This window comes from Camelus bactrianus, chromosome 26 (assembly GCF_048773025.1).
Source record: "Camelus bactrianus isolate YW-2024 breed Bactrian camel chromosome 26, ASM4877302v1, whole genome shotgun sequence".
Lineage (NCBI taxonomy): Eukaryota > Metazoa > Chordata > Mammalia > Artiodactyla > Camelidae > Camelus > Camelus bactrianus.
Genome location: NC_133564.1, coordinates 26208277 through 26228414, shown reverse-complemented (window position 1 = coordinate 26228414; position 20138 = coordinate 26208277). Strand labels below are relative to the sequence as shown.

Sequence of the window (20138 nt, the reverse complement as noted above, 5' to 3'; positions counted from 1 at the left end):
TTTTAGATACAACTTCAGAAATGACTGAATACCCAATGCTGAAACCCAACAAGGTGATCACTTATCGAGCAGTTGCCCACTTTACACAAAGTGTCTTCTTTTTTAAAGGATCAAAAATGTTCACTGTTTTGCCAAGAGTAATTTACAGTCACATTACTTGAATAAAAGTCTTTTCCCTTCTCATTTAATTCTTTCCAGCAAAGCTATTGTTTAAAAGAAGTAATTTCCGAATGTCAGCCTTTCCGGTATAATGGGATTTTATTAATATGTAAGACAGTGCTGTTAGGTGTCTGGGCCCATGAAGCCAAGACGAAAATGCTTTTGTGAATACTAATGACACTTTTATATGTCATCCAAGCCATGTAACAAATTAGCTCTTCACATTTACATGTGCTCTTTCAAAGCCATATTCATTCTGGGCAGCTCACTTTTTCTGTTGTTCCGTTTTTATCAACGTATCTATCCAACTTCATTAGCTTTTCCTCTCCAGGCATCCTCACATGGAACACCTGCAGTCTGCAGCTTGCTTGGTCCTGTTCCTTCAGCCCAGGTGGCCCTCTCCCCGCTCCCTCCCTCCCTCCTCTCCATCTTCCTAGCGAAGCCTCCACTGTCCCTGGCTGGGGGCCCTCCCCACCGTCCATGTGCATGTCTTCCTACAGCATCCCGTCCACTTTAAAACTGAGGATTACATAACTGCTTACATTCTCCTCCCATCTTGAGACCTAGCCTCTGGAGAGCAGGGAGCACTTCTTGTTCATCTCCGCGGACCCAGCAGCTAGCTCAGGGCAGACGCACGGCATCTTGTCTGGGAGAGGGCAAAACTTCCCATCGACTCCCCCACTGACCCAACCCAAATGGCCTCTTCACTGCCCTATAAACAGGGCCTGCTACTGACTGCGGTTTCTGCTCTTCACCTACCCAGCCAGAGGCACGTTCCCTCTTCCCCAGACCCACCTCCTCACAGGGACTCCTGAAGCTCTTGGGGTCCCCCCCACCACTCTCATGGCACTTTGTGTCGGTAACGTACAATTTAGCACTGAGTTTTATTATCTGATATGAAGTGCTAGACATTTCATATCCCTGATTAAATCTTGACTTATGATAAAGCAGAACTGACCTCAATATATAAGTAATGCTTTTTTTTTTTAGACCACTATGTGTACACAGATGGGCTGCTTAAAAATCCTGAAGCTCCCCGGCTCTAATAGGGTTTTAGCACATGATTGCTGGAACTCCTTTTTGATATAAGGCTGAATGAGATCATCACTCTGCAATCTTATGACTCCCTGGGCGTAAAGATAACAAACACCTGATGATTATTCCATTCCTCCGTATTCCTAGCATAAAAGCCTTCTGTGGGCACGTAAATATTTTTGTTATTGTTTGACAGCCACATAGAAATGAGCGAGACATCACGCTGCATGTGCAGACAACTTAGTTTCTTACTAACTTGGCTAACTGATGAAAACAAAACAGACACCAAAATCTATCAAGAAGGATTTTTTGTTGTTGTTCAACCTGTCTGTAAGACTCATTTTTTTCATTTCACTCACTCTGTCTCCTCCCCTCCCCACATGCACACATGGTAGTAAACATGTCAGCTTTCCCTTTTTAAAGAAGGATGAGGCATCAAGAAATAGATTTGTGTTCCAGCTTAGTCACAGCTAGTTGGGTGACATGAGGCAAGGCAATGCTTTTTGGACCCTTGATTTCTTAGTCTGCAAAAGTAGAGCGTTACCGTGTGCAGTTTGACTCCTCTTACTACCTAGGGGAATGTTGTAAAAAACAAACACACAAGATTATGTATGAAAACACCCTGTCACTTTCCAGTGTTATTTTTTGTGTCTTTGTTTTCTGTATCTTTGAAGCACCACTTGCTACAGAAGGTGACACTGAGGCTTTCCTTTACGCTGCATTATACTTTGAAATCAAGAGATCTTGCTGACACAATCAATAACTAGAATAAGCAGTGTAGTTAATAGAACCATGGAAAGCAGGAAACCCTCCTTAATGACGGCTTTTAGACTAATTAAGCACTTTGGTAAGATTAAATTAAGTTCCATTACAATCACTTCGTTTACTCTTGCTCGCGTGGGTGTGACAACTTTTTAGTAGTTGTCTTATGAAACCCAAGTCCGGGGGGGGGGATTCTTTCATTGCTGCTTCATACCTGGGATTTCACTCGACTGCTCTGAAGTGTAAATAGAGAAAATGCAATCTTTGAGCTTGGAATCACTATTAGAATGAATACACGTCACATGATCAAAGGACTGTTTACAAGCAAAAATCCAAGACGTGTATCTCTCCCTGTAATTTCAAAATGTAGCTGGATATTAGAAGAACAATGTCTTAACTAAGGAAATAAATATAAATGAAGACTATAGGAATATCAAAGAGCATCATTTTACAGGCGGTATAGAACATACCTACCAAGATGTTACAAGGAGTCACGTGAAACCTTCTCAAATACAGACCTCCTCAAGGGAGGGCAGGGGCATTTAAGATTCTTGCTACCCAGGATTACCCGATGTTTTAATCTGCTATAATGGTGATGCAGTTTTAAGATAACTGTTGGGTAAAAATTCTTAGGAAGTGTAATTTTATGTATTCAACTCTCACTTGAAAATAGTTCAGATTCAACGGATGACATTCTAAGTCTATCCATAAATCTAGGTAATTATTGATCTTTACAGCGAAGCCGGGATTTTGACTGTGTGAGGCCCTGGCGCTCTAAGCAGAATTTTAGAATCTCACTTATTGCTATTAAAACAGCTGCTGTTAATACTGTCTCCCCTCAGCCCTTCTATTTCCACCCACACTCTACAGTTCTTTCCACATCCATCCTTCCCTTTCCTCATCCAGAAACTGCAAGAATCAGAAACTTGAAATTCTTTCTTATATAACGACACAAGTTCTGGCCACCCTATGATGAAAAAAATCTCTTCATTTATTGTATATCATGGTTTGTTGATGGTATCTTTACTTATTAGGCTGCAAGTAACCTATATGTATATATACAGATTTTATCATTCTGCTGCTAGGCACTTCCTCTGCCGTGACATACAGGATACTTACCCCGGCCTTTTCTGTATCTTGATGTTTTGTGGTTTGTTCTTTCGGTTTAATTCATTTCCATTCTTGAACCATTTGAATTTGAGAGAGGAGTATTCAGAACTGGTCTCGCACCGAAGCACCAGTTTGGAGCCTGCAGCCGACTCCTGACTTTTCATCTCTTTCAATCGGGGAGGCAAGGCTGAAACAGAAAAGAGAATGGAAAAATGTTCTGATCACATGGTGATCTTTCAGAGAGAAACATATTAATTTTGGTGAGCCTGATCAAGAAACCATTCTCAAAGGCTTTAACTACCTGAGAGAGAGACAAAAACCAAAAAAACCAAAAAAACCAAAAAAACCAAAACAGTGGTGGGGGTCGGTGCGGGTGGGGGTGGGCAGCCAAAATGTATTTCAACTTAGAGAAAAATAAAATGCTCAAGCAAAAAATATTCATGGGGGAAAAAGAGAACTTAGATTATAAAATTATTCTTAAAAAAGACTCGTTGATATCAAGAACAAACTAGTGGTTTCCAGTGGGGAGAAGAAAAGGGGGTGGGGCAAGATAAGGGTAGAGCATTAAGAGGTACAAACGATTATGTATGAAATAAGCTACAGTGATATATTTTACAACACAGGGAATATCACCAATATTTTATAATAACTATAAATGGAATATAACCTTGAAAAATTGTGAATCACTATATTGCACACCTGTAACTTACATAATATTGTACATCAGCTATACTTCAACTTAAAAAATATTCTTTAAAAAGTATTCTAAGATGTACATATATATATGTGTGTGTGTATATATACACATAGGTGTGATAGTAATTTCCTCAACCTTTACATTCTCTGATACCTTCAAAAATCCTGAACACTGGTCATTTCAAAGAACTAAAATCTTATGCTAAAGAATACGTATCTGGGCCATTATTTCTAAAGCATGCTCACATCCCCGATCACAATGAATCTTCATCACAGTTCTGCAAATAGGTACAGCAGGTACCATACCTACTTTTTAATGGGACGTTTAACTTCAGAGACAGGTAAGTGTCTCTTGTCCATGGTTACAACATTCTGGAGAGTCGCAGTCATACTACCCTTGCATCAGAAGTAGCCCAAAGAACAAAGAGGACTCATAAATCTGAACCATGTTCATTTCTTCAAGAAATTCTTCGGCAACATCACTCCTTTATTGGACCTACAGTTACTGTTTCACAGACAATGCATGATCTTTCCAGATGACCCCCACACTCCCATCAAATTATCAGTTTGATTGGATTTAGCCTTTTTACATCTTCTCAAACAGAGACTGGGAGTACTAAACTGTGCATTAATTTGTAGGATATTTTACATTAAACACTTAGATAACATTCTTATTTTAAGCAAGACTGCTTAAAGGAGTATCTATTCTCTACTGAAGTATTTATGGATCAAATGTTATAAGAGCTGAGATTTACTTCAAAATGAAATGGTGGTGGGGGAACGAGTAGGCGTAAAAATGAAACAAATTTCCCCAGAAGTAGATCCCTGTAGAAGTTAGACAATAGGTAGAAACGGGGGTTTGTTACACAGTTCTGTATAGCATGTCCAATTTTTTCATAATAAAACAGTTTTTAAAAAGCATAATGAATGGATTTCCCTCTGCACACAAAATTTCCCTTAATAATCAACATTGCAGAATCGGAGATCTCAACACCTCTGTTTCCAACGATTCTTAGAAAAGTCAACTACAAAATCTACTTCTGCCCCCATTGAGGACTTAACAGGAAGTTAATTCCTCAAACACACCAAAGGAGACTGCACCTCTGGGATGCAGTGAGCAGCTATTCACTGTGCACAGCAGTGAAGACTCCAAGGCAGCAGCCAGAGCCATGCTAGACACGAACAGGAAATGGAGTCCCTTTCCTACTCTGGGTTCGTTTTCCTACAACACTGCCCTTACCAAGCAAATCCAGAAAAAAAAAAAAAAAAAAAAAAAAGAATGAGGATATGAAGTTTCCAATAAATTACAGCCAAAACAGTTTGAATGTTGTGAATTCTTAGCAGTGTCCTTACAATTACATATCCCCTTTTAATTTATCTGGAGGCCCTAGAAGTCCACTTGTAATAATGTCTCTCCTGTGTCTTCTGGGGAAACCATCTGTGACATGAAGATATCCAGCTTTTCAGAGAAGAGCATCTTTAAGGAGTTAACTCAAAATCCTCCATAGTGTAAACGGAGAAGCAAATCTGTGGACCACCAACCCAGCCACATGACTGCACGGCTGGCCCACGTTCTGCTGTCAGTAGCCTTTTCTAGAGAAGTACCATACAAAATTCCTCACTCACTCCAGGTGGAGCCCGAATTCAGGTCTCCAGCAGACTAGACAATAACATAAATTCTTCTTTGTCTTCACAATAACCACACTAATGGAAGAGCCCTGAATATTTCACAGATTTCCTGATAAAAATACAAACTAATATTGAGCACATCTGATCTGTGTGGTTTCTCTCATCTATTTATAATGAGATAATTTTCAGTACAGTAAGTTTTCTTCCATTAGATTATAAAATAATAACTCTATGTTACCAGAATACATTTTAAGTACGTATATTTCTTCCATAGACAGTTTGCTCACATGAAATAATCTCTCTTATTTCACTGGAAAAAAAAAATCTACTCCACCAAGTACTTTCTAACACTCAGGTATAATTTTATCAGACGAGGAGTAGTTCCAAAACCTTGGGGCAATTTTTTTTAAGTGAGCACTTTGATTTAAAAATTGCAAATTTTTTTTTACTTGCCTTTCAATTCTGGTCTAAGAGTAAAATGGTCTGATAACTAAAAACTGGTTGAAGGCAAACGCAATGCTAAGTTAATGCTTCTAAAGCAGTAAGTGGTCTGAGCATCCTTAGCAGGATTTAATTGTATTTGGTCTACCAGGGTTTATAATTTTGCTTTCAGCGGGATTCTGGAGAGGCAGCATTTCCACACCCTGAAACAATTTAATGATAGAGTAAGTTTTAAGCAGTCTTTGCTGAAATCTATTTCAAACTTGCTTGACATTAATATGAACACATCCACACCCTAAGAAATGTATCGCCAGAGACAGACAGTAAAGTGCAAAAAAAAGCAGCCTATAAAAATAGAAACTCAAATACCCTCAGAGCAATGCCACACATTTTACAGGCTCCTTTTCACAGGATTTCAGTGTTTCAAAGGGCTTTAAAAAAATCACAAGTGTATTCTTCTGACTCTAACTCAATGCAAGTAGGTATAATTGTATACTTTAAAAAGTCTATTTTTGCACATTACATTTCTTAATTGACATGTTGCATAATGCAGGAAAAATACTGTGGCAGTAATCCAAAAATATTTATTTGACATGCTGACCACACAAAAATCTAAGGCACTAGGCTAGTTTACTCCAAAAATTTAATGCATGAATGAATATTTGTGATAAAGATGAAATACATTTATAAAAAGAACCATTCATCTAAGCAATCCTCTTGTTTTAATTGTCTGGGGGGGCACTTTTTTCTTTTTTTAAGCATACTCAGTGCTGCTGTATCAAGCACTGTACTGTATTGTTGAGAACAGGAAACAAATTTTAGCATGTGTATGCTGCCAAGATATGCTGATAGCATGTGACACCAGACAAGGTGTTTCTGTTCTCTGACGGTCTGACGATGCAAAGTTAACTCCTATCATAATTCTCCATGTTTGGCTGCGCAGTCACTCTGAAGAGTCTCAACACACTGAACAAATTAAACAGGAAACCTGCAAGATATTATCAAATAACAGTGAGCTTTCAGCTACAATTCCACTGAAGCCTTCCCTGCATAAAACCATATAAAAGCTTGATATCATGCACCTGTAGATCTCATGGTGAAAATTAGTGACTGACGATTATGTTAATTGATAAAAGCCACACAAATATCATTACTCAGTCCTCTACGCAGAAGGAGGTCCTTTTTTTTTCCTTTTATAGTCATGTTAAAGGTAAATAAGTGACTACAACTCCTTTATCGATCACATTTCTTCCTTCCTTCACCATCTTATGAGACGATTACAGTCGAAGCGCAGAGTTGAAAAAGTCTATGCTTTGTCATCTGGTCTTCTCTTCTGAGCTGCACTCACAAATTTGACTTTAAAAGGGAAAATTTATCTTATCAGGTTTGAAGTTTTGTAAATAAAGCCTTGTAAAAGGCAGCAAGCCCTAGTGACAATGGTATTTTGCAAGACACCTAGGATTAAAACCACCGCCACTTCCACAAGGAGTGATAGTTAAGTTAAAAACTCTCCCGCAAGGTCACTACTCCTTGCCACACGTGGTGACTTACTACTCAGGCTACCCCACATCCAGCCAAATCATCCTTCAGATAGACTGTCCCTAACTCCAGTTAACTAGAGTTCCCCAAAAGCTTAAATGAGAGCTACTACATGAATCTGTGTATTCAGCAAGGATGTTTGGAGAACGAGATAAAACATGTGAGTGCCTTCACTTGAGAGAAAATCACTATGAAGTTCAGGCATTTATTATAAAATATTCTCAAGCTGACTCTGTATCACTGGCAGCAAACTAAACCAGTAAACCCATTGAGAATAGTCTTCAAGGTGGATTTGGACCCAGAAATACCATTATAGCAGTTCCATGTCCAACTCCTTACAGAGTCAAGGAGATATGTGTCTTATTGGATGATACCTTTACGAGCATTTTGAACAATCCCCATGACATATGCATGGAATGTGTCATTACACAACATAAAACAATAAAATTGGGGATGATATTTTAGCATTTTACTTCTATTCTTCACAACGGTCGTGCCCCGACAGCCTAAGTTGGCTCCTTACTAATGTTAACTTTGATTCCCTAAACATATCAGTTTCTGTTGGTGGAGAGTTTTACACACGGATGTGCTCCGAGTCTCACTTCCCACAGTTCACTGCCACAAGTTGACTGAAACAACAGAACTCTTTTCGAGGGTTATGGGTCACAATCACCCCAGTCAACAGTGACGCTTATTCTAAGACCGTTGAAAATGACCTCTCACACTCTATGGATCAATACCACACCCACCAGACTGGACTGAAGCAGCACAGGTTAAAAAAAGAGGGCCATTTAAGGAACTGATCCCCACCCAATCAAGGAGGGGCAAGAGCGGTCACTCGTAGGTGGTCACAGTCCCTATTTGGAGGCTTAGGCTATTGGTGATGGTGGGTCCATTTTGATTGGCACTATATTCAAACATCCAAATGTCTAAACGTATGAGATAGAAGAGATACAGGATCTCAGAGGCTTAGCACAAAGTAGGACCTCAACTGTTTCCTGAAAAAAAAAAAAAAAAAGTAGAAGGAAGGATCGAGAAGATACTGGTATAGACCCAGGTCCAGAAATTATTCCAAAGTCGACACCTACTTTCTCGGAAGAGTTTTTAAAATTTGAGATCAAACGGTCCCAGTGACACTATTCTTTGCTCGTATGTCTTCCATTAGATTAGGATTCGCACAACCCCTGCCGTATGATGCTAACGGAAAGGCAACATAAGTCTACCTGGGAAACTACCCAGTCAGCGGTACCGTCTTTACTTTGCAATGTTCATGTTCTCCTATATTTCTCTCACCTGGTCATCGCCGTTAGAGTGATCTCTGCTTGATCCCTGCCTCAGCTAAGACGTGGGTCATCACATGCACGCTCCTTCCCCGCCCCTTTTGTGCGCCCCAGCTCAGCTTCTCCCCACGAGGCCCAGGCTGTGCCCCCACAGCAGCGAGAAGGAGCACACACACTTGAATATCATCTCTTCTGCCTTCAAGTCAAAGTTGATGGATTGTCTTCATTGCCTGACCCCAGTCTACGAGGTCAAAATTTGTTCCCTTCACTATTAAGTTATTTATGATCCACATGTAGCCTCAGATTCACCATTTGTGTTAAACGCCCTCCTCCTCTTCCCTTTTCCTCGTTGTGTTTCACGCGCGGCGAATAATTATTCTTCCCACTTCACAGGTGAGGACGTGGGGTGGTTATACCTGCGCTTGATCAATGTCACAAGGCCGTCGAGCTGCAGACCAGGATTTAAACTCAGGACCTTTCTCTCCAGCAGGAGAGACTGCGCAGTTTGAGATGGAGGTGGGGAAAAGGGAACAGGATGGGAGACTAAAAATCAGGAAAGATGATTCCACTTCATTGCCGCTATGGTAATTTTACGTTCCTTACAAGAAGCCAGATCAACCAGACCCCCTCTCCACACGTCTGCAAGAGATTAACAACCTTGTGAAATTCTACAAGGGACATAAGCACAGGTTTACTAGGTAACAGAATTTTTTCAGCCTAAAAATTGATAATTACATTTGTTGAAATTAGCAATCTTCCTCTTTTATTCTGTAGTGCTTTGTCCAGTGTTTCATAGGTTGACGGCCAAAGACAAAATTATGAAACTACTATAATCGTGTTCCCAAGGCCTATGAGATGAAGTTAAAAGGGAGATCATCTTAGTACTTTCAACAATAAACTCCTTCCGAATAATAATAGCTAACGCTGGCTGAGTCCCTACTATGTACCAGGTACCATTCTAAGAAGGCTATGTTTATTAACTCCTTTAACTGTTGTAACAATTCCAGGAGATATGCGTGACTACCATTATTCCCAACGTACAGATGATGAAACAGAAACAGAGAGGTACAGCACCCTCCCACAGTCACACAGCCAGCCTATGGGCACCGGTATCTGGACCCCGGAAGGCTGACGCCAGGGCCCCTCCTGCTTTTAACTCCTACGCAATCAGCTGAATAATTTGCTATGTTGGATATGTTTAAAGTCAAATGTAAGATTTAATTTATTGATATATGAATAGTGCCTCTATTTTCCTGATAGAACCTGGCATACAGCACATGACAGATCATTTCTGCATTGTCCAAGTGCCAAAGAGAGTCTGGGAGAGAAAGTAGGTATGAAAATTGCTGACTCTCCTCAGTTGCTCTGATGATTTATGGGGAAATGAAACAAGACAGAATACTTGAAAATGGCATGATACAAAGAAATGTTTTTGAACTGTGTGATTGTCATCCACCAAATGCCACAGGGGTGGACTGCACTGTATCTGACTCCAGGGTTCACTGACACTCGATACTCCCCACGAGGGAACACAGCAACCAGAGGGTCTTAACAGATCCCTGTTGTTCTTTCAAGGTCCAAAGGCAGCACGCCGTGACCATGGATGCTGATGTAAATCACGGCACCCTTGCTGGCAGCTTTAAGGTAGGTATTCAACAAGCTGCCTAATTAATGCGTCACCAGAGCTGCCCCCAGTTACAAGAACATCTCACTCAGAGACACAGAGAAGCTGTCCTACAAGCATCACTTAAGGCCATCAACATATGGGGTTAAAATGGACCCTTTTTTTTTTGACCTAATTGATGTGTAGCAAATTTCATTTGGCATAAGTTTATAAATCGGATCTTTTCTGTTGTCAAAAGGCAGGTTTTTTTTCCCTCCTTCATTCGTTATCCATACCTGCCATATTCCCCCAACCTGTCACTTAAACAGAGAAATGAAGAAATATCCAGTTACTGAAAATTTGATACTATATTTATTTCTTTTCTTATTGTAATAAAAATAAAGAAAAAAGAAAAGAAAAAGAGTTTTTCTCTTCTGATGTATTTATTGCTCGAGTACATTTAGTACATGAGCGTGCCCTTGATGTGTTAATAATATTTGTCTTCATAGCCATGATTTCTTTGTTGAAACTGAATTACAATCATTCAATTAACTCATGTCACTAAAATTCTCTCTCTTTTTCCCTTTGAGAGAAGAACTTTATTTAGATGTTCTAAACTGGATAAAATTCCCAGGGAAGATGAGTTAGTTAACACTTGATTATAATTAGTTTTAAACTATGACAGCTACATGAAACTTCTAAACATTGCATAAAACACATGCAAACAGCATAAAGCGCTGCTTTTGAACAAAATCCTAATTTGTACCAATACACAGAACCCCACGATCTACTTTGCATATAAGCCATTTAAAACTTATCCCTCCTGTGAAGAAGAAAACATTTCAGCAGAGCTAACCATGAGGTAAATGTGTCCTGTCAGGACCTCTAAAGTCTATTTCTTTGTTATTTAGGCAGGTCAATTTTCCTGGTAACCAGAGGTTTCTGATTTATCTTTTTTTTATCCACAGATAACTTATGAAACTGAATGACACTGACAAGCACATGCCAGGATGGAGGGGAGGCCAGCCAGATCAAAGTTAAATTTTCCCCTGCTCTGCTTACTACAGTGAAATAGTAGTAAGTAATTGCATCCTTTCTTAAGTAGGGCCCAGGTTTGACTTCTGGAGGGTCTTTAAAAAGCTTGGGTAGTTCTTTGCACTTTTAAGCAGGTCCACAGACAACCTACCAACTGAATCCTTATCATTTTCCTGCTACCTCACAGGAAAGACCAAGGAAAGCAAGTTTCTTATCTTAGGATTCCCAGCGTCACGAATTTGTTGAAGATGAGGGGAAATGACCTGGGTCAGATAAACAGATTGTTTATTTGTAAGTTGGGAAATCTGTGCTACATCACTGATCACCTACAGCAATCTCATTTTGTGACCTGTCTAACAGAGCGACAAGGCTGCGACGCTCTCCTGCACATCCTCAGGAGTCAAGCTATAAGGTCAGAGCCAAAGGAGTCTGGTTTCAGACAACACACACACACACACACACACACACACACACACACACACACACACACACTCAATCGCAATAAGGAAGACTTAGAATTCAGTTTCCCTCATTTGACGCAAGAAATTAATTCATTAAAGCACCTCTTGAAAGTACGGGTCACCTGCTTCCCACACATTCTGAGACGATCCATTGGTTCCTAAATTGCAATAAAATTTTCTCAGCGCAAAGATTCACACACATCACTCAGAAGAAACCTCAGGGAAGCTTCCTTAGCGTGTCAACACGTGGCTTTCATTTCCTCCACAGGGACACTGGCACGCCACTAGAGATGTCTCTTGGTTTGTTTGTTTTTATTTAGAAGGAAGTTTAATTGGATTCTTTGCTAATAGTTTCTAGCCCATGAATTTAAATGACTAAACTCTATACATAACATCCTGTGCTTCTGCCTCTCGCTTCTGACAGTATATACGGACAGTTAAGAATCAGGGCTCAGCAAACCCGGAGTTGAGTGTTGTTTGGTCTGTGGGACCAGAGAGACACATAATTACAGCTGAACCTCAATATGCTTGTACATAAAATGGAGTGGGAGGGAGAGATCTGCCTTACCTATTTCATACAGTTGGAAAGCTCTAATTAAAAATGGTGGTAAAAAAAATAGTTTTCATGATTAGTGCTGATTTGACTGCCAGTATCTGTAAATCATCTTAAAAAAAATTAGCTCCTATAAATCCAAATGACACAAATTCACATAATTAACACCTGAAAAACTGCACATAGCTGTGGTCATTCTTCAAGATACAAAAAAAAAAAAAAAAAAAAAAAACCCAAACCAAAAAAAAAAACAAAGCAGCTGGAAACGATCAAGAAGGGTCACTAAAAAGCTCAAAGGGAAGGGCTGCCAACGTAAAGAAGTAGACTAAACATTCTAGAATCCCAAAGACTGATACAAGGAAGGCCAAGAAAGGAAAGCGAGGGGTCTTTAAAATCATAAAAATTTTAGATTCATAGAGGAATACTACAGTGCATGGGAAACCCTCGAATCATGAAGTAATAAGATGTTTTAGAATGAAAAAGGAAGCACATTCACACATGATCTCACTTCGGCACAGAAAGTTGGACTCAAGATGGCAAAATGTGAATAAGGTGTACAGTTTAGTGAATAGTTTTGTACCAATGTTAATTTTCAGTCGTGATCAATATACCAAGGGAACGGGGAGCTGGACGAAAGGTCTATGGGAACCCTGCCCTGTCTTTGCAACTCCCCTGTGAATCTATATTATTTCTCCCCCACACCCCCAAAGTATATGCAAGATAACTGGCCCAATTTATGTACTTTTCTGAATAGTAAGTTAAGTGGCCCTCTTCCGAGTTACCATAAATCCATTATTATTCCCTTTAATACAATGCATTTTATCTTCAAAGGGATTTGCTTCACCCAGGAGACTGAAGGCTCCTATAAGTCTGGGGCTTTTTTCTTTTAATTCATCTTTTATCCTAATAACTAGCACAGTGACCAATAATATTTGCTGAACAGGAGAACAAATAAAGAAATAAAGTCAGTCTGTGAGTCAAATACTCCATATCAGATTAACCCCTTCTTTCTCTCTAGTGCACGAGATTTGTGTAAAAACACATTGGATTCATCAGGGTTATCGCCTACCTGTCTTACTTGTATGATATCAACCTACTATATGGTCTTTTCTTAACAAACACATCAGAATATTCCATACCGAAAAGACCTTCTGCTGAAATCCAACTAGTATTCAGACAGATAATCAGCTTTATTCTCTTCAATATTTCTCAACTTCCATTCTTTTGACAAATACTATTGAGTGCCTATTAAATGGATACCACTGTTTCAAGTACTGAAGATACAGACATGAGTAAGAAAAATAAGATCCCGGCTCTCCTGAAGTTTAAATCCTGGGGTGGGGGCAGAAGTTGAGGAGAAGTCTATTAACCAAGTAGACTATGACACGACTTGGAAAATAAGTTCTTATCTTTACAATCTAAGAGCACGAAGAAACTGTTGCGGGAACTACATCCCTTCCACTTAGTCATGTAATACAGCTTTCTTTTGCATTTAAATTGTGACTTGATCTGATCACTAAAACTATATACAACCAACTAATATTAATCAGTTAAATATAGCTCAATTGGTAAAACGGCATTTTGAAAGCTTTTATTCAAGACAACAAATTATTTTTCAAATTAAAAACAGCTCTTCATTAGGTAGGCTTTGTCTGCATAAACTATATTCACACTATGTTATACTTTTATCATCATATGACTTGATATGAGTCTTGAAATGTACTGGTTAAAAGCCCGAGTCAGACAAACCTAAATTCAAATCCTGCTCTGCCAAGTACTAGCTGTGCAACCTCGGGGAAAGTATTAAAATTCTCTAGACCTCAGTTTCCTAAAATTTAAAGTGAGATTATAATAGAACGTGTTAACAGGATTAAACAAGATAATGTAATTTAAGCACTGAGCAAACAGCGTGTGTGCGATTGCAAGCACTCAATAAATAGTCTTATCATATTGCTGTTTATGTCTTCGGTAACTTTCAGCAGTTTATAAAGTTTTCTATGTTACTATAAAGGTTTAAAAGTGACTGCCCACTTAGAGCTGAGACCAATGAAAGTACATTCATTCCGGTGGCAGGCAGAGTAATGATTCCCAAAGATGCCTCAATCCTACTTCCTAGACCCTGTGACTCTGTTGCCTTCTGGGCGGGGACTCTGCAGGTGGGGTGAAGGTAAGGGCCTTGAAGTGTGGAGATGATGCTGTAGCACCCAATCTAATCGTGTGACTCTGTAAGAGCGGCCAGTGTCACCCAGTCAGTAAAAGAATGGTCAGAGAGGTAGGGTGGCTGGCTTCTGAAGTCAGAGGAAGGGGGCCCCGAGTCAAGGAAGGCAGGCAGCCTTTAGAAGATGAAAAAGCCAAGAAAATAGACTCCCTCCCAGAGCTTCCAGAAGGGAATGCAGCCCTGCCAATGCTTTGATTTCAGCCCAGTAAGACCCATCTCGGAATTCTAACCTATAGAATGCCAAGATAATAAATATGTGTTGTTTTAAGCCACTTAGTTTGCAATAATTAATTACAACAGCACCGGAAAATTAATACAATTCCCAAAATGGAATCAATCATGTTGATTTTCCAATATTAACATCTGTGGAACTCCATCCCACAAAACAGTATATAGATTCTTAGTGTATAAAAATAGATAGACCACTGGCTGTGCATCACCTCACCCTTCAGGGACTCCTATTCAGGGTCCAAGGGAGAGCCTCCCACCAAAGAAGTCATGGACCCCAGAGGACTGGAAACCATTAGGAGTTCAAGAACTGAGGTTCAACCCCAGAGAATGACCCCAACCAGTTATGGCCAAGACAACTATTCTCTCTCTTTGTACTGTTTCCTGCTCATAACATGAAGAGGTCAGGTCATCTTTCAATGCTGTTAAACTCCAAAGTGAGTCAGAGAGATCTTTTCTTCTCCTTTTTGTACACTGTGTTTTAGGAATTTATAAGCAGAGAGTCACCAACCTAATTTTTATATTTAAACATGATTTATGTCCCAATGACAATAGTATTGTCATACGACTGAAAAAAGAAGAAAAGACTTTTACAAAATTTTCCAAGGCTCTCAAGAACCCAAACCTACATATTGGTAGATGTGTGCTTAAATTTGACAGTTAAGGTGACAAAACAAAATAAATTATTTTTCTAGTGACTTCCCTATTTAAAGTAGCAGTAAATTTTTCTTAGTTTTTGGAAAATGTCATTTAGGAATTTTAAGCAACAAAAACTTATACAAAATCATCAAAAGAAGACTTTACAGATTAACATTACATTCACTTCTGGGTTGACATCTAATGAAATCCATCACTTGGGAATCATATATTTTGGTTTTATGACCTAATTTCTGTATCTGAAGAAAGTTATTTCTTGCATAACTTTGGTATACCTCAAATATCTTACCTAACACAAGGGAAAATTGTGTAAGGGGACCAAAAGTGTGCAGTGAATCTGTTGAACAATGATCTATCTGTAAAAGGGGGGAACGTCATATAAATAAATTAAAAGCTACAGAAACATGACAGTTAAGAACCTGGCTACATGAAGCTTGTAGACAGGTCATGAAAGCCATCTCTAAACATCTATAGTATCTCAGCACTTTCTGACAAAAATCTGCCAGCAATGCAGTGGCCCTCTTTGATTTAACTGTTAGAACATAACTGCAAAAACCCAAACTTCACTGAGTTTTATCATAATGGTGACCAAAAAAAAAAAAAAAAAGAAAAAGAAGAAAAATTTCTATAGTGGTTCTGCTACAGCATGTGTTAATGTAATAAATAAGTTCTAAGTAGCAGCATATCAGCACATTATTGATTGAAAGCACTAAGAGACAAGCTTCCTTCTGAATGAAGAGATAGCCTTAGTAATACACAACGGTTTATGAAAAAAGGCTGATAGCCTACAAATATGCATTGCAAGTCATGGTTGGTTTAGTAGCTTCAAGAATTGCTACACTTTCCACTATGTTAACCTACCTGGAGAAGCTGAGGGTATAGATGAAAAGGCTGCAAAGGTATTTCCCTATTTGTGTACAAAGTGCTATAATGATGGCATGTACCAGTCTTAAAAATTTGATAATGAAGTTAATACTGATCTCTGCTAGAAGAGTATTTCCTTAAGGACCAAGGTCTGCAAATTAGGTACCAGTCTCAAGGTTTAAGAGTATAAAGATTGAACTAAGTTGCTGAGAACAAATACCATTTGAGCTGTAACTGTGTGAGAGTTTCTTACCTTTCTTGTTAGTGGTCCAATTATAGTTCTCCACATTCTGACTTCTCTTCACCCAGCCCTACTTTTCCCAGAAGCTCTGTTATTTTTAGTGTATGATTTTGCAAAATGAGGGGATTTTTCCAGGAATGCAAACATGGAATTACAGCAAAAATATCTGTAAATAGGACAGGAATCAGTCAATGGTCTGGCAGATTGCTCTACCCCAAGCCAGATGTCCTCAAACCTTGTGTATAAACACGTCACCTGGGCAAGTTTACCAAAATGAATATGAAATATTCATAGACCCCTGAAAAGATTCTGATGCACTGGAAGCGGAGGAAAGCCCAAGAATGAGTTCCTTCAAAAAGCATCTCGGATGACTCTGATACGGGTGATCTGGGCACAGTATTTTCAGAACTATTACAATGCTCTGGGGAAGCAGTTCGCTCTAAAAGTTGCTCAGCATACGCAGAGTTAATGCCCACTTTCCAGTAAGGATCTTTTAGGGGGAATGCTTAAAGTTTATTTTCCTAGATAAATTAAAGAGAAATAAGACTTAATTTCCCTTCTGGAGAAATTGAGGATCTTACAGAAAGAGACAAAAGTAAATTATGAGAATTTTTACGTTCTTATGGGTAGTGCTGTAATGGTTGGCATCTGCTTACTTATCTACCAGGCTCAAATTCTAACCCTTCATATCCAAAATAACAGTTCACTAGGTGCTGGGCGTAAAAAAAATTTTTTTTAAAAAAATGAAAAAGGAGAGAAAATGAGAAAAAGAGAATCAGCTATTCCAAACAATTTCTCCTGAACTAGACACCTGCGTGAATCTGTCTATGTTACGAAAGGCAGACTATTCTCTATGTAAGAGCAGAGTAATTTCATAATATTTAAACAATAGTTTGAAAATGTATTGTATTAATTGGGCACACATTTATTTTGGAGAGTTCAGATGAAGGTTGCTTAAAAATATTTTCCCCTCGTCTTTAAATCCGTGTAAGAGAAAGAAAACTTTAAATCTGTGCTTTCTCCTCTCAGTACACATGCCTGGCCTCAGATTGGAATGACCAGACCTAGAAAAGGTAGTTAAGAACTATAAAAAATAGTGGAAGAACTTCTCATTCCCAGACCTAGTTTAACCTTCATTAGAACTTCAAGCCCTACCTTAGTGTCATCATTGATTTGCATAAATTTATCAAAAGTATTTTGAAGGCCTGATGAAAACCCTTTGAGAACCCAGATTCCCAGTAAAAAGACAGAACGGACTGGAGAACATAAGCCATGCCAGTTAAGAAAAAGTCAGAATACAGACTGCCAGAGCAAATAGCAAGGATATAGATTTTATGGTAGAATATTGAGATACAGTAACTCTTAAAGGATATTATAGAGGTAGACAAAATATAGCCCTCAGGCCAAATCCTGCCCACCAACTGTTTTTGTAAATAGAATGTTATTGGAACACAGAATTCATTTGTTCATAAATCTTCTATGGCTGCTTTCCGATTAACTGCAGCGTTGGCTCTTTACAGAAATGTTTGCAAACTTCTGTTACAGAGCATCAGTAAGTCATCACACAGGATCATCACATAGTATGCTATAGTCTGGACAGCAACTAGAATTGGCTGCTTCCATAAAGACAGACTGCAGAATGGAAATAATCCATGGGGGGATCTACGTTTTGAGGTGCAAGAATGAGCTGGGTATCAGAGTGGAATGTTCAAAATACTACCCGTGAATACAAAGGGAGCTAGCTTCCCATCCAGATACGCAGAGGCGGCTGCGATGGGCTTATGGTAAATGCTGGCATTACCTAGTTCAAAAAAAAATTGCTTGCAAGTGGGGATGGGATATACAGACTAGGAAAGGATGGTGGAGAAATCAACCTCAAAGTAAGAAAATAAATGTGTTATGGATTTGTGAATTCGTACTTGATTGGGTATATAGCTATTTGGTGTATATAATTTTATTTAATGATGATTTCCTACCTAGAAAAAGAAGGGGACTGATTCACCCAAACCCTGACTGACAGAAACTCCCGGGGCGAAGATAGTTATCAGAGAGAGGAAATGGGGCCTGTGGAAGGTAAAGTTAGAGACATAGTTATGAAATGTCTCAGCCATTTAGGAATCTGGACAACTGTATCTACCCAACAGAAGAAACTTCTGATATTACTGCATTTGTCATTTATAAAATCATCTCCCCTGTTTAGATTTGAGAGGTCACGGTTTTTATGCCCCAATGGCTGTCAATGATTTTCAACTATAATCAAGATGACTGAGAAAAATATACATGTTAATTTGGAATAATACGTTGTGGTTAAGCAGGAACTATTCCAATTGTGACAACTAGTTATTATTTTAGAAAGGACGGATTTGGGGCTTAATGAATCCAATTTGAACAGTAACAGTATTAGAAGACTGTAACGTAGAGACTTGATTCTGGACCCTGCTGATCCTGTGTGGATGACACTGTCCAGTCTGTTGCTGGGAAGGCGCTGAGATCATTTACATTGTTTACAAAATAAGGCTGAGTTTTTGTAATGGGGATTAGCAGGAAAAAAAATAAGTGACTTTAAAACCAAAAATTGAGAAATTGAGGAAAACAGACTTTAGAAAGACTCAGGAAGTGTGTCACATGTAAATATTTCTAAAATGTGTTGCAATTGTTTCTTTGAAAGGAGGAAATGAGAATTACAAGAGTGGACTGGGATAAAATACTTGGAGTAAGAAGCCAGATGAAAGTCAAAATTTTTAAATGCAGGCGACGTAGACAGAAGATAAAGATGAACATAAAAGAAAAAAGGCTAGCAATGAACTGCACATAGCAATGACATGGGTTTTGGAATCGGATATAGTTCCAGGACTGAATTCCAGCTCAGTGTCACTTTTTACAGCCCTACGTATATTTGTAACTTAAAAAATAGACATATATGGTTATTCCCCTACCATACATGTCATTATTTACTAACAGTGAGTTGGTATTTATTTCTGGTATTTATTTAATGGGATTTATTTCCACCTATTCATTTTGAGTAACTCTGTTGGCTCGTGTCAAGGCAAAGGAATCCGAGACTTGTATATGAAAGCTGAACCAAGAAGGTGGAGAGACACTGGGGCAGGACCCAAGCAGAAAGAAGACACAAGTCAAAACCTTGAAGACCACACGTCCTCATGCGTGCTGTAAAATCATGATGGCGCTAACCAGTTGGATATAAGGCCAGATGTTCAGTGGGGGGGTGAAGTGATGCTGAAAATCTCCTTGTGTGCACATCACTTATAACAGAGCAAAAGGAACCTACAGGCATCTCAAACTGCAATGGAATCAAGACCCAAAAACAGCCCCAGTGAGTAAGGGATGCTAAGTAGAAGTTAATTATAGAGCCTAGCCTCCATTATTATTAGTTGTAAAGGTACAAGTCACTGTTGTGTCTTTAATGAGAAACACTGTCCCTATTGTTTTGTTATAGTGTCTATAAAAATATTCATAAAGGCTATGACAAGTTCACTGCTACCTTCAATCCAGCTGACCCAACTTTCCCACCACAGGTCTTTCCAGGACTTAACTAGGCGTGGCTCACGTGTGCATCATACACACACCACCCATATGTTCATTCACTGATAAAATATACTCTTCTCT

The 20138-nt window shown here is 39.0% G+C and overlaps 1 protein-coding gene across 8 annotated transcripts in view; it reads right to left on the bottom strand.

Moving 5' to 3' along the window:
- The window catches only part of LOC105067618 (pro-neuregulin-1, membrane-bound isoform), a 203697-nt gene that overhangs the window by 160972 nt on the left and 22587 nt on the right, over positions 1–20138 (bottom strand). For all 8 annotated transcript variants that reach the window (XM_074353783.1, XM_074353781.1, XM_074353784.1 and 5 more), the window contains exon 2: positions 3076–3253. In XM_074353783.1, the coding sequence (XP_074209884.1) occupies positions 3076–3253 (178 nt within the window). The remainder of the gene's footprint in view (positions 1–3075; positions 3254–20138) is intronic.